Source organism: Gavia stellata, chromosome 5 (assembly GCF_030936135.1).
Source record: "Gavia stellata isolate bGavSte3 chromosome 5, bGavSte3.hap2, whole genome shotgun sequence".
Lineage (NCBI taxonomy): Eukaryota > Metazoa > Chordata > Aves > Gaviiformes > Gaviidae > Gavia > Gavia stellata.
Genome location: NC_082598.1, coordinates 15,602,065 through 15,622,118, shown reverse-complemented (window position 1 = coordinate 15,622,118; position 20,054 = coordinate 15,602,065). Strand labels below are relative to the sequence as shown.

Here is a 20,054-nt window from a genome sequence, read left to right as displayed (position 1 = left end):
AAGCATTTCATTGGCAGATGTTTAAAACTTTTATTAAAATGTGATTAAAAAACAGTGTGTGGGGGAAATGTGGGAAGCATTTCTTCATGAAGAGGGCATTGTGAGACAGTTTAGTAGTTAAAAATAGCAAAATGCAGAATGTATTTCCAAGGAAAAAAATGTTTCATAAACTAGATGAGATTTAAAAAAAAAAAATTGCTCGCTTTCCTTTCCTGCTCTTGACTGAGCTTTAAGTGATAGCTGTACTAGGGAGTTTTATGCTAACTGGATACTAAGTGTCACTTGAAACAGCTCATATAAACAACTAAGGAATATTCTACTATGGCAGACACCATCTATTCTTAGCAGATAGGAATATATATAATGTTCATATCAATGAGTTCTTGAAGAATTTCAAGTACACAACAATTGATCTAGTTCAGTTTTTTTAAACACATCACTGAATACAAATGTTCAGATCACTGACTTTTCATCAGTTTAGAAAGTTGTTTGTAGAGCTGGTTAGCTCAGTTATGGATTTTTTTTCCAATATAAGAAGCCAGCATAGCAGCTGTGTGGGTTGTACTGCACAGCTAGTTTTAACCAGCAATGTTAGTCTTACATTTTGCAGTACTGAGTGCCCAAATATACACACAGGAAAATACATTCCACAAACTGTCCTGAGGTTCTATCACATCTGCAAAACTAAATATACTTTATAAGAACAGAATGTCTCCCTCAGATTTTCAGCTCTAATCTCCCTCTAGAGACAAACTTTAGCAACTGATCTATGGTTCTCATTCAGGTCAGACTGTGCTTTTTTAGATGCCTGTGCAAAGATCTCTCCAGTGAAGGGGTTCAGTTCTGCAAGCAGAGAAAGTGAGGACATCTGAAACTTAACCTGTTCATCCTCAGTCCCTAGAGAACCACAAAACCACAGCTTCTCTTTAATGAAGTCACCTGCATGTTCATGGAAAGGACGTAGTCTTACCTCTCCTAGTCACTGTCCTGGTAGTAACTGTGTCCCATTAGCTCTGCTAAACCTCTCAGTGTGTTGCTGTGGGCTTTTTTGTGAAGTATCCTCCTGTCAGATTTGCCAGCAGACTCTACCTGATGCTTACTGACTGCCCTATAGACACTCCTTATGTTCCTTCCTACACGCCTTGGCAGCGAACTCAAAGGTTCTTATGAAAGTTCAGAGCTAAATCCAGCCCCATCCTACTCCCAGAAAAAATGAAATTATCAGTCCAGGCAAAACCTACCTTATTTAGTTAAGGCTAATTAAACTAAAAATTACATATAATCTAGGTAGTTTAGGCCATGCCATTGAGTGAGGATAAAGGCATTAAAATACCTTGGTAATGTGGTGAGATAGAAGTCATAAAATAGTGACACATTTCAAAGAGCACTGTAATATGCTTAAAAGTCAATGAAATATGACAGCTGTGGCCCTCATATTCCATTACTGATAAAGGCTTCCATTTATTTCCAAGTTACTATTACTTTTTAAGAGGTTTTAATCATGAAAGCTGATTTGATTGGCAATGTCCACACTGAATCTTGTTGAATAAACAGTATGGCACATTTTGCTAATTAATTGGAGAAAGCTGAAGAAAAGATTAAGCAAAAGCAATCAGAATTTTTGAAAAGTCTTGGTATAATCTTCAAAGCACCATTTAACATAAATTGTGTTTCTTTTACCAGCTTGCCCGTTTACTTGTAGCAAATACAATAGTAATGACTGTCAGTTAAATTTTTGTACTAATCTGGAATACAAAGTCATTGTGTGAAGTCATGTATGCTCTGCATGACTTGTGGAGGCAGTGAAGAGAATTCTTAAAGCAGAAAAGTAATTTGGCAGAGTGGCTGCTATAAACTCTTCAGTGCATGCTTATTGTTGTTGAAAGTTTTTCGGACCCACAAGTTATAGAGCTACGGAATACATGTTTGCATCATTTTCTATAAACTGCTGTCATTCTAGCCACCAAACTGCAGATCTGTGTAAAGCGTTAAAGAGGACATAAGAGAAGAAAGCTGAATGACAACCAATTTATATGCTGTTTTATTCCTGGACACCACTTTGCCCACACAACATATGTTTTGTGCTGAATTTAGAGGCACACGCATGTCCATTGTGTTGCATTAGTCTAACACAACAAAATAATTGATCCAGTTATCAAACCGATACAGTTTGAGAGAAACAAAAGAGAATGGAAAGAAAAGGCAGACAATGCTTTATTGCTTGCAAGCAAAATAACAATAGAACAGAGGTACTTTGAATGGCATAATTACTGATATGCTTCATTGGGTGTACATAAAGACAGTAAATGCTACCTTATTGCTCTCTACAATTACCTGAAAGGGGGTTGCAGAGTGGTGGGTGTTGGTCTCTTCTCCCAAGTGACTAGCGACAGGACAAGAGGAAATGGCCTCAAGTTGTGCCAGGGGAGGTTTAGACTGGATATGAGGAAAAAATTCTTTACTGAGAGAGTGGTGAAGCATTGGAACAGGCTGCCCAGGGAGGTGGAGGACTCGCCATCACTGGAGGTGTTCAAGGAACGTGTGGATGTGGCATTGTGAGACATGGTTTAGTGGGCATGGTGGTGTTGGGTAGATGGTTGGACTTGATGATCTTACAGGTCTTTTCCAACCTTAGTGGTTCTGTGATTCTATGAACACCTGATGTGCACCTGAAAAAATAGTTGGGGAGGAACAATTAAATTCTGTATGTCTGAAAGAGAAGATACTCCCATGTTATTCTGTGGTTTCGTGTTGCAACAGAAAAGAGTTGCTTTTTTATTTAGAAAAAGCTATCCCCCAAAAAGTATTTGACTTAGAATGGGAAGACATGGAGGCAGAGCTCCACTGAGGCTCAAAAAGCTATCTAAGGTGAGGCCCTTGGTACCCCTTGTACCACACCTGTAATATCCTACAAGTCTGATTTCGAAGAGCAATGCCAGCCAAAACAAGAACAGAGCTAGAGTTGAGACACCTTGCTGTGTCTTTTATTTCCCCCAAACATTCCCATGCTATACTCAGCCACAGGAAGGCTTGAATAAATAATGTTGGCAACTGAGTTGTATGCAAACTATGAACTAAAAATTAAGAGTCCCCATGAATTGGTATATATAGTTCATTTAAAAAAAAATCCCAGCAGTGCATTGTCACTAATATGAGACAAGCAGCTAAAAGTTAGTCTTTCCAGAGACAGACAGCCTATTGCAGAACTCAGCTATTAGCATAGCATATTTCAATCTGACTACTAAGAAATAAGGGTTCCTACCATTAGGCTTTAACTCCTTTCGACAGTTCAACCTGTTCCTCACTGGAATCCTATTATGCTTTTCCAGTAAGGTGTTAAGACAACTCAGGCTTACTATTTATGGAGCTAGTGACTCTTAAAATATACTCTGAAGTAAGTGGCTACTCCTTTAATCTGTGACCTTAAAATTCAGCAAGAGTTGATGTTTTGTTGCTCTTATGTACTAAGCTGCCCATCAGTCACGGACCCAGTCCAGCTGGTGCTGTACCATTTGCTTACATTGCTGCTGAATATGGGGGCAGCATAGCTCAGTAGGGACGTCCACCATGAATTTACCCCTATTGAATTGTCTGTCACCCTGTGTCCCCCCACCATCATCCTCAGTGTGGGGCTAATAATTGAGATTATTTCTTGTTGAAACTGAAGTAGATTAAGCTGAGAAAGATTAACAGGCATGATGAGGACAAGGAAAGAGAGCAGAAGATTAATGATGACAGACAAAATGTGGCTCTTCCAGACAGATAAAACTTAACAGTGACCAAAAATGGAAGAACAACCAATCCCTCTGCAAAGTTGCCTCACATCAGACATCACAGAACAGCCCAGGGCATGACCTTCTGCCCAAGACAGGGCATGCCCCTGAGCTCAAAGCCTGCAGGCATACAGGGTAGCACATCCTCTTTTGACTTCACATCTATCATGACACTTTGCTTCCTTCTCCTCCCAGCCTTGATTTCTGCTTCCTAATGGTATTGCTGCCTTGTAGCCCTTTAAAAGTGATTAGAAAAAGGGAAAGCATAAAAGTAATAATCAGTAGCAAACATCAGGAAGCATACCTGCTCCATTCAGGATGGAGTCATGACCTCTGTAAATGCAAAGCTATCAAACAGAACTTTCTAGATCACTTGGAAACACATCATTAGTCCTTGTCACACTGGGACTTCGCTTATTGTGGAAAAGTCATTAGTTTCTTTTCAGAGTCTCTGGAGAACTTCCAAAACCTAGCCCTTGCATTTCTTCAGGTTGTCTGTATGTAATTTCATATTTCAGCCCTTGTTAGCCAGTACAGTATGCGCTGTTCCAAGCTTAAATTCATAATTACAGTAGCTTACTAAGGCAAAGCAGTCAGGTGCTCTGCCATTGTGGCTTCCACTTCTAAATGGAGTTAGACAATACCAAAATCATACTTACACCAGCCCTCCACTGAGGTTATAAAGTCTTTGGAAGGCATCTTACTTCAGGGAGCTTGTATACCCAGCCTGCTCATAACGTGACAATCTAACAGCTATGCTATGTGTGAGGCCATTAAGATTTCACTTCAAATGCTGCATTAAAAACACCCTGACCTTTAAATGGAGTTCAGTGGTGGTATTTAGTAGTCTTTTGATAAAGTGTAAAGTTGGTTTTTACATCACATCACAGCAGCTTGCTGGCTAACTCTTGAAATGACCTTCAGAAGTATCCATTGTGTGTGTTCTTCCCTGAGTATCATGACTGGAACCACAGCTTTTTTAGCATTTTGTTGATGCAGTTGTACTATAGTCTATGGATTCATTCTCTTACCTTTTTGCAGGGCTAGAGTGCATAGCACCTGACTCTATCCTTAGAAACCCTAAGCACAAAGCAAATGTTAACTTCACTTAAAAATGACAGAAAAATTCAACTTTTTCTTGATCTACTATTCACCCATCTACTACTCACCCAAGCTCTTCCTAACTTCTTCCTAGGAGAACATTTCTTTCCCATGGTTGGGCAGCTGGCTCTCTATTGTGTGAGCCATTTTCCCAGGAGGTTTTACTTCTAAGGTTGCTGTCACATGGTTCTTTAGGAGGCTATAATTCCCAGACTTCTTACACGACCCTCAGCTTTTAGGAATGCTCTTTTGGTCCAGTCCACACTGTTTTCCTTTTTATGTTTTGTTTCTAAGATAAACCTATTCTTGCAGATAAAAAAAGCACTTAATTCTCTTGTGATTGTGGTTTAACTCCAATGAAATCAGATTTTAAAAAAATAATAAATCATACTCTGGATGAATCTTGGGTGCAAGAGAAAGATTCAGAATGTTCATGTCTCCTGATGACTGGAAATCATTTTCTGATGGCATTATTGTATGTGCCTGTCTTTTTAAAGAATTTAATTATATCAAATGATCTATGAACCTAGAGTTGGGAAAGCTAAAGAAGTTTGTGCAGTTGTGAAGAGCAAAAGATACTTGCAGTGTGGCTTTAGTAGAGATATGTCTGAGTATAAAATAATGTGCTTTTCTTTTTCTTTTCCCTCTTTCAGCAAAGTTTCTGTTTGAGAAATACATGTTCACTCGGCAAAACCAAAACAACTTTTAAGGGTTGTTCTCGGTGGAAATCACTCTATGCCCCATTACCTGCTTGAGTGAAACGAGACTAAGAACTTCTGTCATGGCAGCTTTTCTGCTGGGAGCTGTGTTGCTTATTGTTCAACCTCAGATAGTGCCTTCCAGACCGGCTATAAATTCGAAGGCTGAGACTTCTTCTCAGTCTGTTCAGAGAGAGCTTTTAAAGAAAACATCTCAAAAAAATGACTTCAAGGAAAACATTCATTCTAATGGATCATGCCGGCAGCTGCCACAGACTATCATTATTGGAGTGAGAAAAGGTGGTACAAGAGCTTTGTTAGAGATGTTGAGTCTCCATCCAGATATTGCGGCAGCAGAAAGTGAAGTTCACTTCTTTGACTGGGAAGATCATTACAGAAATGGATTGCAGTGGTATATTAATCAAATGCCATTCTCTTATCCCCATCAGATCACCGTGGAAAAAACTCCAGCATATTTCACATCACCTAAAGTGCCTGAAAGAGTTTATAACATGAACCAATCAATGAGACTACTCCTTATTTTAAGAGACCCAAGTGAGAGAGTACTATCAGATTACACTCAAGTGTTCTATAATCACATGCAGAAGCACAAGCCGTATCCATCCATTGAACAATTCCTGATTAAAGATGGTGATCTTAATGTGGACTACAAGGCAATAAACAGAAGCTTATACTACATTCACATGCAAAACTGGCTGAAGTATTTTCCTCTTAATCGTATCCACATAGTAGATGGGGATAAACTAATCAAAGATCCCTTCCCAGAAATAGAGAAGGTAGAGAGATTTTTGAAGTTATCGCCACAGATAAATGCTTCAAACTTTTATTTCAATAAAACTAAAGGCTTCTACTGCCTAAGGGACAGTGGCAGAGAGCGTTGCTTACATGAGTCAAAAGGACGGGCACACCCACAAGTAGATACCCGATTACTTGAGAAACTGCATGAGTATTTCCATGAACCCAACAAGAAATTTTTTGAGCTTGTGGGCAGAACATTTGACTGGCACTCAGTTGTGGCAAGTTAGTGGTAAACTTCAGAACCTATGTTCCAATGTACATTTAGAAATTTTAAAAAGGGCATTTAAACTATAATTTATTTGTAAAATCCATAAATACTTCTGTACAGTATTAGATTCACAATTGCCATATATACTAGTTATATTTTTCTACTTGTTAAATTTGAAAGCATTTTGTATTGTTTTTCATGGTTGTTAACATTGTGTATGATGTGTCTATATGAAGAAACTAAATTATTTCACTGCAGAAGATGGTCTCTTGAGAATGCGTTGTCTTTTTAATAAATAAGAAATTCATTTCAACAGAACCCTTCAGAATTGTTTGAATACTTTGGCCTTTCTGGACTATTCTGGACTCTTTCTTCTAATTGCTAATGAATATGCTAAACTTTACATTTCCATTTTTCTTCCTTTAAAATGTGGTTTAATTTCCTTTTTCATTTGAAAATATTGTTGTACTTAGCAAATTGTTCCATCCTGCTCTAAAATGATTTCCTGATAAAGTGGTGGTACTTGTCCATGTTGGGACCTCCACACCCAAAGGACAATGGAAGTCTCTGTGTAATGTGATGTATTAACTGCTGTACTTCCCTTCATATTTACTGTTATAACAAGTGCTCCTCAACTTCTTTGACAGTACAGTGCAGGTTTCATGGCAGATTTTTAAAGGTTCTGTAGGGACCAGCTCATAAAATCCAGAGTTAGCTGCAGAAGTATGGTCAACCTGAAAACTTCCTACAGTCTCTGAATGCATATATACTTCATAAAGAAGGAAGGTTGAGAGAAGAATTTAAGCAATATAAGGCCGTGTTCAAGGTTGTTTATGACTGTTCCTACATTTTATAGCACACTTATGCTTTGCCATCACTGAAAACCATCACTTACACCAGAAAAATTAGTTGGTCTACATTCCAATAAGCAGCAACTTCATTCATATAAATATTACCACACTTGAATCCTATTTAAGGTTGTTTCCTATGAGTTGAGCAGGTGCTTCATGCAACTGAAAATTGCCCATGGACTACTGTTCATTTAATCTCCTTCTAAGAACCATGATGCCAAGTCTTGATTTTACTTGTGTGTTGTGGGATTGACCCCAATTCCAGGAACTTTTGTGGTCTTCCGTCTGCTAAAAATGGAAGTTACATGTTAGTACACTGGTAAAGATTACAGCTCCTCTTGCCTACAGTAGTTATGATGTCTTGTTAGCCATCAATTTCTGGAGTTAGAGTTAATCCTGTTTCCCCCACAAGGCTTACTATGGTACTTTAATTCTGAGCTCCTAATTTTCATTTTATGATCTTGAGTTTAGCTGTTGAATGTGCAGTGACAACACCCTGTAAATTTGAACTTGTAACTGGTTGTTACAATCCTTTATAAAATTTAAATGTAGATTCATTAATTTTTTCTGGTGAGATGGTGCAAACTTGGGCACTATGACAAGGTACCTCCTGAATGCAAATATCCCATATTATGCTGCTTGCATGAAAATTTGCAGATGCTGCCCCTCTCTCTCCTGCTCCTTGTGCACCTGCCCAAGCTGTATTCAACCTCAGAGAGGTTGGTCGTGTTTTATAAAGTAGACCTTTGACGAAAGCCTACAATGAAATGGTATTGTACTCAATAAAATATTTTCTGAATTGCATCTTTCCTTTCTCTTTTGTTCATCATTTTCTAGTTTGGAAGACCAGAATTTGGGATTAATCTCCAGTTTAGATACCAGTTAAGTGTTACTTAAGAATTTAGCTGTAGCCTAGTGTATTGATCAGAAAGCAATTGTTTGCTACTGGGTTGTGCCTTCATGGTCCCTTGCTGACCCAGAATATACAACAAGGAGGGAAAGTTTCTGGTGGCAATAATGTCAAATCTTACATAAGGCAGATGCCAAAAAATAACAGGATTATAATACCATCATGTTCCTATTGAAGTTTTAGAAAAGAGAAATTCAGGAGGTTTTGTGTCAGGTGGGGCAGTATTTTTTTTCTACACTCATTTCCTTGCTAATGTGATCTCTGCAGGAGCCATCTGGACCTAAGAGATTTTGGCCCAGATGAAAGGCTTCCCACCTTTGTATAGTCCCACCTTCACTAGTGCCTGCCTACAGTCCCAGACTAAGATCACCACATTCACCAACTTTTTATGGGAAAGGAAAAATACTACCAGGGTATGTGACCAGGTGCTAGAGGAGTACAAGAAGTCAGGGTTGCATCAAGTTCACCTGCAGCAGGTCATACAGGGCAGCATAGGGCATAAGTGTTGAACTGTGAATGCCAGAGCAATATTGACACCTGATGTTCATACTGAGAATACTTTTAGATGTATAATGCTGCTTGATACCAATCTCTTGCCTGTCACTAAGCAGGACACATGCACGTATTCCCCCCTGCCCAATATGGCTCATCTCTTTAGAAAGAGAAGTAGAGCATGAACCATTGGATCACTATTACTGTGTTAGTGCTAGAACCTCATAGCCTGTTCTCTGTAGAATCAGGAGGTGAAGTGACCACTTCAGGGGGACATCCTGAAGCAGAAGCATGACTCATGCCCTAGACCCTCAGTTCAAAGGGGCCCACAGATGGTATGTTGTACCCAATGTGTACACCTTGTGCAGGGCTGGCATGATTGAACAATACCTTATCCGTGAGGGTGCACAGCTAGCTTTGTGGTAGCTATGATGGTGATGGACAATAAATCACATCCACACTAATAATAATGGTAGTATTTACCTGCCATAGATGTCCTAAGTTCAACAGTTACAATACTTAAAAGTAGGATTCTAAGTGTGAATTTTCAGTTTAACAAGAGCAACGTTCACTTTCCACACATGCATTACTATAGTTAAATATATTTGCTAGACTATTTCTAAAGAAGTGCTAAACAACAACAAAAGCCAACAGAAGAAAGTGAACAGAAAATGGAAGAAAGAGGCTGAAGCACATTCCGATTGGTATGTAGAAATACTCATAGTGAGCTTTGGAGTCATGCCATATCTATTCATAAAAGAAAAAAAAAATCCCTGAAAATACCTTCCCAGTCTTATGCAATACAGGTATTTATTTCTGTAAAACTCTACGATCTCAGGTTTAAAGTATAACCATTTGGGTGTTGCTCCTGTTTCCTCAGGGCAGCTAGCCAAGTCTGTGATCACTCTTGCAAATATAAAATAAATACAACACTTTATGAGAATTCAACGTCCAATTCAAAACCTACCACTCCCCTTGAGTACAAGAAGAAATGCCAATCAAGTCATTAATCAGGGTGGCACTGCAGGACTAAGTCTTGCCCTTTGCTTCACAACACGGATTAGTGCGAGTCTTCGAAAGCCAGATATTGTACCTGCAGAGGATAAAGTTTAACCTATAATGATTATGCCATGAACACTGCTGAAAGAGTATGGAAAGGGAAAGAAGTCTCCTAGGAAAAAAAAAAAAACAAAAAACAAAGGTTACTACTTCATCAAGAATATTGCTACATCTACTGTTGGTGCTGTATGATGCTTTTACATGTGCTCTGCTGTTCCTTGTACTTTTTTTCCTGATGTTGTAGGTGAAATAACATCTACTGTGCTTGAATAAATCAACATTGTTTTGGAACATCTCAGGAAAAAAATCCATCCTTTTTTTAATCTTGCTTGAGCCTGTTTGCATTGGGAATATGGTAGTGCTACACTCATCGATGAGTGTGTGAGACTTACCACCACAGAATATTTTAGATGAAAACTTTGTTACTTTGGGGGTCAAAGCTGATAATTTCATGTTTCCTTGTCTACGTGCATTTTCAGACCCAGGTTCTGCAGAAAGCCAGGATTCTCATTTCCTGTTGTCATCCACACAGATTTCAAATGTCTAAAGAGAAATAAGATGGGGTAGGGGTAAGGCATATTTCCATGTATCTTTCTTCTGCTTTGTCTAGCATAGCTGACCAGACATTTAAGAAAGTTCACACATGCACCCCACAAATAAGAGGCTGTACATCAAAACTACTTCTCAGAGGAATATCACTTCTCATTTTTCTTTTTTAAAGTCTGTGGCTTGAAAGTCCTAGTTTAGCTCACATTGTGAATGAAATTTTGCTGGACTATATTAGTAGATGTTCCCTAGTACAGTAATAAAGTAATAAAAACTACAGTAAGGCAAAAGTATTAAATTAAACCAACATATGTCAACAAAGTGTGTTGAACTTGCTACTAGGTATATGCCAGCTGAAATATTTGCAAATATGTGCCCCTACAGCTGTAACATTATTCTTTTCTCATTCTTAACCCAGTAACTTTTATTTATATGACTGCCTAAGTGCCCAGTTATGCTAGAAAGATTGTAGATTGTATGTTCAATGTCAATAATTCCTTCATTTTGCAATTGCATTGGAAAGGCCAGTTACAGATGGAAGCCATGCAAATATCTTATGAGTGGAAAAAATTTATTAATATTTTGCTCATCAAAAATAAATGAAATTCATTTATGTCTCCTATAATATTAACAAAGGAGAGCAGTACTCTCTTTTCTTCCAACAATAACCCATCCACAGTAAATTTGCTACTTAACTACAACACAACAGTTGATGCAGTTTTTAAGTTAATAATGCAATAAACTCAACAGTGATGCTGCAGATTTTAAACCCCTTTTGGGATATATAAAATATGCAAGTCAGGGTGGAGAGCAGCTGGATGCATAGGAACAGCTGGTCTCATTGGTCTGAGAACATTTTTTTTTTAATGGTAAGGGACATGAAATTTTTGGCTTGGATATCACTTTGTGTTGTCTATGAAAGCGATGTCTTCAATTAACTTCCAAGTCAATAATCCTATCATAATGACATCATCTTTTTACTTGCTATTGACACTATGCTCTGCAAAACACAGTTTAAAAGCCAAACCCCAAACAGCAGGTGCATGAGGGATCCCTTAGTATAAAAAAAAAAAATTGTAATACAACTCAGACACATAGCTTCAATTACAAAGGCACATTGGCTTGAACAAAGGACTGTTTTGAAGTGAATGGCAAAATTCTTCTTTACTTAATTTGGATGAGGTTTACAGAAACAGGAACATGTATGCATTCACAGTAAAACAGCAGAAGAACTAACATGCCCTCTCCTCCGTCGTTTTCAATTAATCAGTCAGCAGTATTCAACAACAATGATCAGGCCAGCTTCCAGGACTCAACACAGTTCAGTCCAGATAACACTCAGTTACAAAAGGAAGAGTTCTTGCAGTATTTCTTACACCAGACAGACTTCTCAGGGTATCTCCTATTACTGAATTTTGTAAAATTCTTCTTTCCTCTCCAGTACGCTGCTGTATCACATCTGCCCTATAATTAACTATTATATTAACACTCTATAAGAAAATAGATCCATGGTCTGATGGTATTTTTATAGAATACTGTTCAAATGAACGGGAAATCACAGCATTATGGGGTCCAAAACATACTTTGTGTATGTTTGCTCTGATATGTTTTAAACTTTACTTGAATAAAATTCACCTTATTTGGTCTGCATCATTGCATTACAGGAAGAACTATTGTCACACTGTCACATGCGAGTAGTTATCTAATGCATTTGGTAAATAGAAATGTATAAATCAAAAGAACAATTTTTTCTTGTTGCTAGGGTAGCAGTTATGTTATTGGCAATATTATGAGACTTTTACCCATACTACAAAAGGTAGCACTATTTCTTTTGAAGTGATGGAAACAGTCTGAGAACCATTCTCTTGATCCATGTAAGGATGGGGTCTTTTTTCCCCTTGTGACTCTGTATAAAGTACAAAGAGCAGGAATGCAAGTTATGTTATATAGTCAGATAACAAAAGTTTACCAAAATGTAGCTAAACCAAAGGTAACATAAGTGTGCATGTGCTGGAAGAAAAGGAATTGGAACTATACCATGCCTTGTTTATTTTAGTGTCTTACTATTTTCTTGCCTGAACACGTGTGTTCCTGTGCAAGGGGAATAATGGAGGGAAAAAAGGACACACTCTGCAGAAACACGGCACCTAGTCCATTTTGACTGTCCCACTGGCTGGGACCAGGGCTAGACGGGCACATGAATAGACAAGGACACTGGAATTGGATAGTAAGGGAACACTGGATACAGGGGAACATCTTATCATAGCCTCAATCCTTATGTTCACATGGTTACATATAATGAACAAGCATCCTAGGAAAAACAGCTTCTTGCCCAATTCTTGTCTGTGCCACCCAAACAAAGAAAAGGAATCCAAATCCATCTGAGTATCAGCTGATTTCCATGCCTTAAGGCCTTTTTTAAAAGTCAGTGCAGTATAATGCAATTAGAGTTATTATTCACCTCAGTGTCTAATCTTCCCCTTTTTTGTTTTTAAATTTGCACTAAGTTTTCCATCTGCTACAAATAAAAGGGTTTGATGAATAAATGATTTACAGCCTGCAGGAGAAGAGTTCATATTAAACATTTTGCAGACAGGAGACTTGCAAAAGAGGATATTTTCTCATAGAAAAAAAAAAGAGCATCTGTGGACCAGTTGGTTTCTTGCTGACTAAGCCAACTGGATATGATACTACTTTTGGCAGCTTCCTTATTCTTGTGTGGGCTTCAGTTATATGAATTCCATAAGATATTTGTTATTGAATATAGCTATATATTCAATATCATGCATATGATGGTTTATGATGTTGGCATTAGTTTTCTAAGTTAATTATTTAACATCAAATCATGTTAAAATCCTAGTGCCATTTTTTCCATACTTAATAAACTTGAGTCAGCTAATGCTCAGACATTCATAAACTGAAAAGAAAATACTGTAAAAGTTGAGCTGCCTCAAATGCTCCTTTTTGTGACTCATACAAGAACTTTTTTTCTGCAGCCTTATGGAAGAAAGTTAAATTTCAAGCACAGTAATAAAGGAAAGGATTTACTATCCCTTACAAATAGGGCAATGCATGAAAAATGGATCTTAGCAAGTGAATGAACCGTTCATGAAGTTGAACAGGGATTGACAGCGCAGGAAAGTGAAAAGGAAAGCCTTTCCTGCTCTCAGAGCAAGGGTAAAATGGGTGTCACAGCCTCTGTGGGGACCTGCAGAGTTCTGGTATGTTCCTACCTTATCACAACCATGAGAGTTTTACTGCCTCTCATCTGTCACCAGAAGATGCTTTTTCTTCTCACGTGCCCCAGGTTACTAGCCTTGAATTGGTCTATTTAGCTGTGAGCGTACTGGAAATAACAATTTAAACATAAAGGAGAAAGTGGCTTAGTAGAATCAGCTCCCTTCTCCACCTACATAACTGCTTGCCTTACAAACAGTTACGCTGAACCAGCTGGGAGGACAATGTGCCCAGTGCAGACAGCAAGAACACATTACACTGATACTGCTGCTAAACTCTTCATTACCTTATTCAGGAGACAGCTTTGGCATTGTTCCTACTAACTGAAGGACCTCAGCTCTTTAAAATTGCAGCCATTTCTTTGGCAGGCAGGCCATCATCTCCTATGTTTGATTGTCTAGTAATAACTACTTGCTGGGGGATGATGCCCCTAAATTTCTTTTTCCCCAAACCAGCGATTCAGAATGTGATTTCAGCAGATACAAGCCACGGTTGAACACTCAGAGATACTGCTTAATCTGGCCAAAGCTGGTCAGAGCGGTGCCAGAACAGGAGTGGATTCAGCTGAAAAAGAACCCAGACAAAAACTGGTTTTTCAGCTGCATCAGGTCCCTGGTTCAGGTCATCATGCAGTTCTGCAAACACAAGCAACCCTGAGCAGACCTGAGTGTGAGACAGCCTCTCATTCCAACACTGCCACCAAAAATTAGCCTATTAAACTACAGAAGTCTTCAGGTATTACAGCACCTTGAGGTATTCCTGCCCTCTGTTTGTACTGCCTTAGGACTGGTACAACTTTGTGGGCAGCTATCCTGTGAATTGGATCAGGGAACTGATGTATTTTTTTATATATTTGCTTTAAAGCACTGGTCATGCAGAGACAACTAGAGAAGTGCCATGCTGTGGCCATTGTGGGGGTTGATATGAATTTTGCCACTGAACGCTTTGTGCTGTGACCCCACAGCCCTGGTGTGTACATTGCAGCATGACCTATCTTCACTCATTGAATCTTCTAGTTCGGATCAGCCTGTGAACTGACAAATGCTCTTGATAAAAACATTTAAATGGAATGAACGCTCAGAGCTCATTTTACCTCATGACTGATGTTAGACATAATAGTATTGAAACACTCTAGGTGAGGAGGAGTGGGTGGTAAATGACCCCCAAACAAGTCTGTGAGGACACTGAAACAGTGAAAGTGCAGAATTCCCCTCAGCTCTCAAGATGTTCATCTCTCGGTGGGTTCCGTTTACTTTTCCATTCAATCATGAACTTATTTGTCTGTCTGCCAACAAAGGGTAGAGGGTCTAAGATAATTACTGTTTTTGAAGGAGACACCTTTAGTACCACTCTTAGCCAATTTCACAAGGGATCTGTGCCCTTTGTATTTGTAGTTAAGTATGTAATGGGTGCAATCAACCAGAAAAAGAATGACCAAAAAATGTCTTTCCTAATCTAAAAGGATATACGATTCTTGATCATGTTTAAACAAAATTCTAATATTGGGAAAACCTTTTTCTAATAAGCAGGATTCTTACCTCGTTCTGCTCTCAGACACACTGATTAAACCTAGTGCCCTCCATACAATCATCTGAGGAAAGGGAGACAACAGTATAGGTCCATAGACATAAACTATAGTATGCAATCGTATCTTCTGAAGTACTGAGAGCGCAGGAAGGCTGCCTTTTCCTCTTGCTGGTCAACATGTAGTTTCTAATATATTTAATATCAGGCTTGCTTTATACCTCTGAGAGGAGAACTCTACTTAGAATATTTGAAATACCATTAATAACCCTAATAAATTTCCCTTTCTTATCTGTAAAATCAATTTCTGAAAACTTGTTCTTAACTTAGCAAGTGGGGAATGTATCTAAAAAACTCTACAGACAAATGTATCTGTACAACTCTGGTTTCTGCTATAGAGCGATACTGACAGTTCTCCTGCAAAACAGGTAGAGTTAGTAGATTCAGAGTTAAAGTCAGAAATTCCCAGTCTCACTGAAGACACCACAGTGGAATAACACCTAGGCGCTCAAGTGGATTCCTCTGTCTTCCATCAGTGGCATACATCGCTCAAGTATTTTAAGGAATCAAATTTGCTTTTATGCATCAATCAGTTAACAGCTACATTCAGCACATTTGATTTTTGAATACGGTATACTGATTTCTAATGCTGTGGCAGATATGCCATTCTTGACTAAACATCTTTCAAAGTAACAGTGTCACAGTCACTACCATGAAATATTGACAGTTCAGTGATAATGATTTATACTTACATAAAATACTTGGGAGGAATTGTATTATAAGACCCCTGAAATGCAACCAGTGTTACAGTGGAGAATGACATTCAAGTTATGTTTAAAAGTCATACAAAAAAGCAGATAAGTCAATGTTTTTGAGGAAACCAAATGCAAACTTCTACCCTAATAAGGACAGTGAAAACTTTAATGTGTAGGTGAAACAGGAACTTATTTTTAAGCACATCCACCAGAGCCCTACATGGTAAACCATGCAGGATCAATTTACCTTGCTCTGAAAATGGAAATGCTGAGGAATGAATCAATGGTTCCAAAAAGAAAGAAAAAGAGTAAGTATTTTAAATCAATGCCTTTCAACAGTATATTCAGCCAGAAGTAGATACATTGCAAATTTGTCTAGTGAGAAGTTGGCAGGTAAGAGCCATATTTTTAAAGGTATTTATGTATCTGGAAATGCAGAAAGGTAACCTTTGGGATTTTCAAAAGCACCTTCATAAGTACCAGATTCTTTGTAGGGGCTTGAATACTGTGGCTCCGATAGCCTCCTGAAGGCTTTGTGAATATTGTCACAGGGAAATGGGCTCTACTTCTTCAATGGAAGAAACCCAAATCATCAAATAAAATACACAGACGTTAGACATACACTAGACTTTTCCAAATGGTAAACCAATCTCTCAACTCAGTTAAATCAACACAGGCTCATTAAAGCCAACACCCTTTGTTGTCATATACTTTTCATCATTGGAAAGGGGACTTGAAGAAAACAAAAATTACCTGTAGTTGTTCCATAATCCCTCTGCACTTCTGAAATGGTGTAAAGGACTTTATTAAAATGAGACTGAAGTCTTCCCTCCCTGGTCCCAGAAAAGAATAACAAGGTTATTTAGCCATTCTTCTTGAACTAGCCAAACTGTATGACAGCAGAAAAAAAAAAAATCTTTAAAATTCCATACCAGAGTTGAATAGAGCCAGATATCTTTTAAAGAACAAGAAATCATGTAGAAATTAGCTAGACTCCAAGTGTTCGTGAAAACAACTCCTGTCTCATAAAATCCCCTCCACCCAAATAAGCACATCAGTTTTTAGTTACTGCCTGTCAATCCAATGTATGCTATGTAAACTTGCCTTGCACAGGTTTGACTTGTTCACTCTTTTACGGAGCTAATTTAAAACCATGCCTCTCTACAAGTTTTCCAACAGGTCAGTCAATAATCTGCTAACTTGATATGTTGCCTTACAGTTTATCACAAAAAAGACAATGAAGTTAAATGCAGCAGAAGGATGCAGACAGTCCCAGCAGTTATGCTTCATTGATAGTGTGTTCTGCAGCCCAGACTAAAGATTTGAAGTGGATCAAGTTATTTTCCTTTTATATCCCTAGAAAAGTCTACTAAATTACCCATATTTTGACACCTGTAACTCAAGCATAAGGGAGACACAGCTAATGAATGAAAACAGATTTTTCTTCTGGCTTTCTTGGAGCTTGTCTATGAGTAAAAAAGTCACTAGGTTTTTTGGCTTTTCTAGTATATTAAGTGAATGCCTTATGCAAAGGAAATGCCAGTTTCCTTCTCTCCACTTCATGCTTCAAAACAAAACAAGAAGAATATGCGGGAGTTGTTACTGAGGCAAATGCCAATTTGCTCATGCAGGCAAGCAATTCAGCAATAAGACAAAGCAGACAACTGCAGATTGATTTATGAAATGTGGACTGCAAGAACAGTCATCATTCCTTTGAAAGGCACCTATTGGTCATCTCCTAACAACTTTTTAGCCTCCATGGACAATCCCCAAGAAAAAGCAGTGACTTCTAATCTGACTATCCAGATTAAATACTAGTTTGAAAAGCAGAAGCAACCACAGCTGCTGCCCTTTGTTGAATGAAATGTGTCTGAAGGATCATGTTGATCTGATAAGAGCGGTGTCTCACATGATGGATAGAGTGAACAGAGAAAGACTTTCATAAACTATGGAGCAAGGCCATGACTATGCTCAGGTGCCAGCTGTAGTTTATATAAGAGGACATAGAAATGTGGAGTCGCTAAGCATTTTTGCTCTTTTTTCTTATTATATAATTCATATAGGTGTTCATGGAAGAAAGAGAACCAGCTCTGTCTACAAAATCCCCAGAGGAATACTGTGGAATCTCTAACTATTTTCCCTCAATTTCATCTAGATCAATATGTGTCCTCAAAAGGACTCTCTCCTGACACGTGATGTTACCATCAAATGAAGGTTTGCTCAAGGGGAAAAGGTGAAAGTTAACGCAGACTTCAGAATTGGTCATTAGTAGCTATCCCACAGCAAATGGACATTTTAATTCATTCGTTTCATGAGATGGCTTTATTTAGTGCATACCTCAATAGAGTTTTTCTCTCAAATTCATGGGTATATGGTTTCGCTGAGACATGGTGGTGCTGTTCTTACTGAGTGTGTGCTAAGGCCACTTGTCTTGATTGTCAACTGGGGAAAAAAGTTTCAGGAAAGCAAAATGTAGCTTCAGGTGAACCTTGATGTAAGGACAAAATGGGCTATACTGCCCTGCTTCTGCCTGCCTCTGTAGAAATCACAAAGAGGAGAAGAAAATAGCAGGTGGGAAGAAAAAGGTGCTGCAGCAGTGAGGTCAATGGTTGTTTTTACTAGATTTAGCTAAGTTAAGCTAAAGATAACACTACATTCTTTTCTAATAAAACCAACAAAGAAAGCAAACCAATATATAAAATATAGCAATATAAAATGTTTGTAAATAAAATAATAAACTGCTGAAAGGATCAAGCTTTTCAATATTTTTGAAGTGCTTATATTGATATTTCATTTGCAGGAGGTAACAATGTTCCTTTAAATCATTGAGAGTAATTGAACAGATCTGGCTGTAGATTGTTTGCTGTTCTGAGGATTAAATATAGGAAATGTGAGTTGCCATTGTATAGTTAATGGTCCCATAAAATAAACAAAGTCTTATTCTGCTTGACTTTTGTGGTTGAGTATCAGAATGAAAATTAATTTTTCACCTAAATAAACCGTCATCAAATAATTTAAAAGCTTATACATTTGCTAGCAAGATGCACCTCATGTCTTCTTACCAAAAGTAAGCAATGCAACATGTCATACCTTTTACAGTATTGTTTGCAAATTTACATTCTATTGCTGTTCTCCCTGGTTGGCTGTAAAAACACGTACATGATTTAAGCAACGTCTGAAAGCCCTTGACAACATTACTTCAGATGTCCAGATGATGTATAACAAAAATCTTTCCAGTTTTACTTGCAAAACCAGTCACCCAATGCTGAAATTTTTTGTGCTTTACTTTCTGCTAAGTGTAATTCAGAACATGTTTGTATCAATGTTGTCAGGCAAGATTCCAAATTAGAGCAAAAAAACTACAGGTAACTCACCATCATTCTTTAAAATTGCATGAGTACTTAAGTATGAAATCAGATTGGGATTCTGGAAAGGAAACATAGTAAGGATCTCTATGAAGATGTTTTGGGAAACAAACAGCTTTTCTCCAGATCTTGTAAATTAGACCTCTTAAATCATACCATTCTAACATTTATCACTACTCCAATTTGCCCCCAACTCCCAATGCTTCAGTGATCACTGATTTGAAAGGCAATGTGGCTGGAGTTAAAGAGCCCAGATGAGCTGCTTGCTAGAGATATAAAGTGGACTCCACTCAAATGCTAAAACTCGTATTTAATGGTTTATCTATTCTGAATTCCTCAAATATTCTACAGTTTGCCTATAATGCCTACAGTTTCAAGGACACTGAAATTGTTTTGAAGAACAAAGAGACTAGGGTAGCATATTTTAAGCAAAACGAATATTGGCTTAGTAGAGTTAGTATGACCTATTTTATTCTGACTATACTTTTCTGAACATAGCAACCTGGTTCAACATTTATTGCCCCTTCAACTCTTGTTCTACTCAAAATTAAGGGAGCCAAAAAAAGCCACAAGTGTTCACCTACAGGCATTTGCATCTCCTAGAAGCTGGTCAGCAATAAATGTAATACAATACTATTAACACACTGTAAACAGAGTTCAAAGTTAATCCTTTATGCACTTGTAAATACAAAGCAGCAAAGGATGTAAAAGAACAG

General features: G+C 38.0%; 1 protein-coding gene across 1 annotated transcript; it reads left to right on the top strand.

Annotated features, from left to right (window-relative positions):
* Nucleotides 1-5,595: 5,595 nt before the first annotated feature.
* HS3ST1 (heparan sulfate-glucosamine 3-sulfotransferase 1) lies at nucleotides 5,596-6,638 on the top strand. The gene has a single exon (XM_009812592.2). The coding sequence runs from the start codon at nucleotides 5,656-5,658 to the stop codon at nucleotides 6,616-6,618; it is 963 nt and encodes a 320-aa protein (XP_009810894.1). The 5' UTR covers nucleotides 5,596-5,655; the 3' UTR covers nucleotides 6,619-6,638.
* The last annotated feature ends 13,416 nt before the right edge of the window (nucleotides 6,639-20,054 follow it).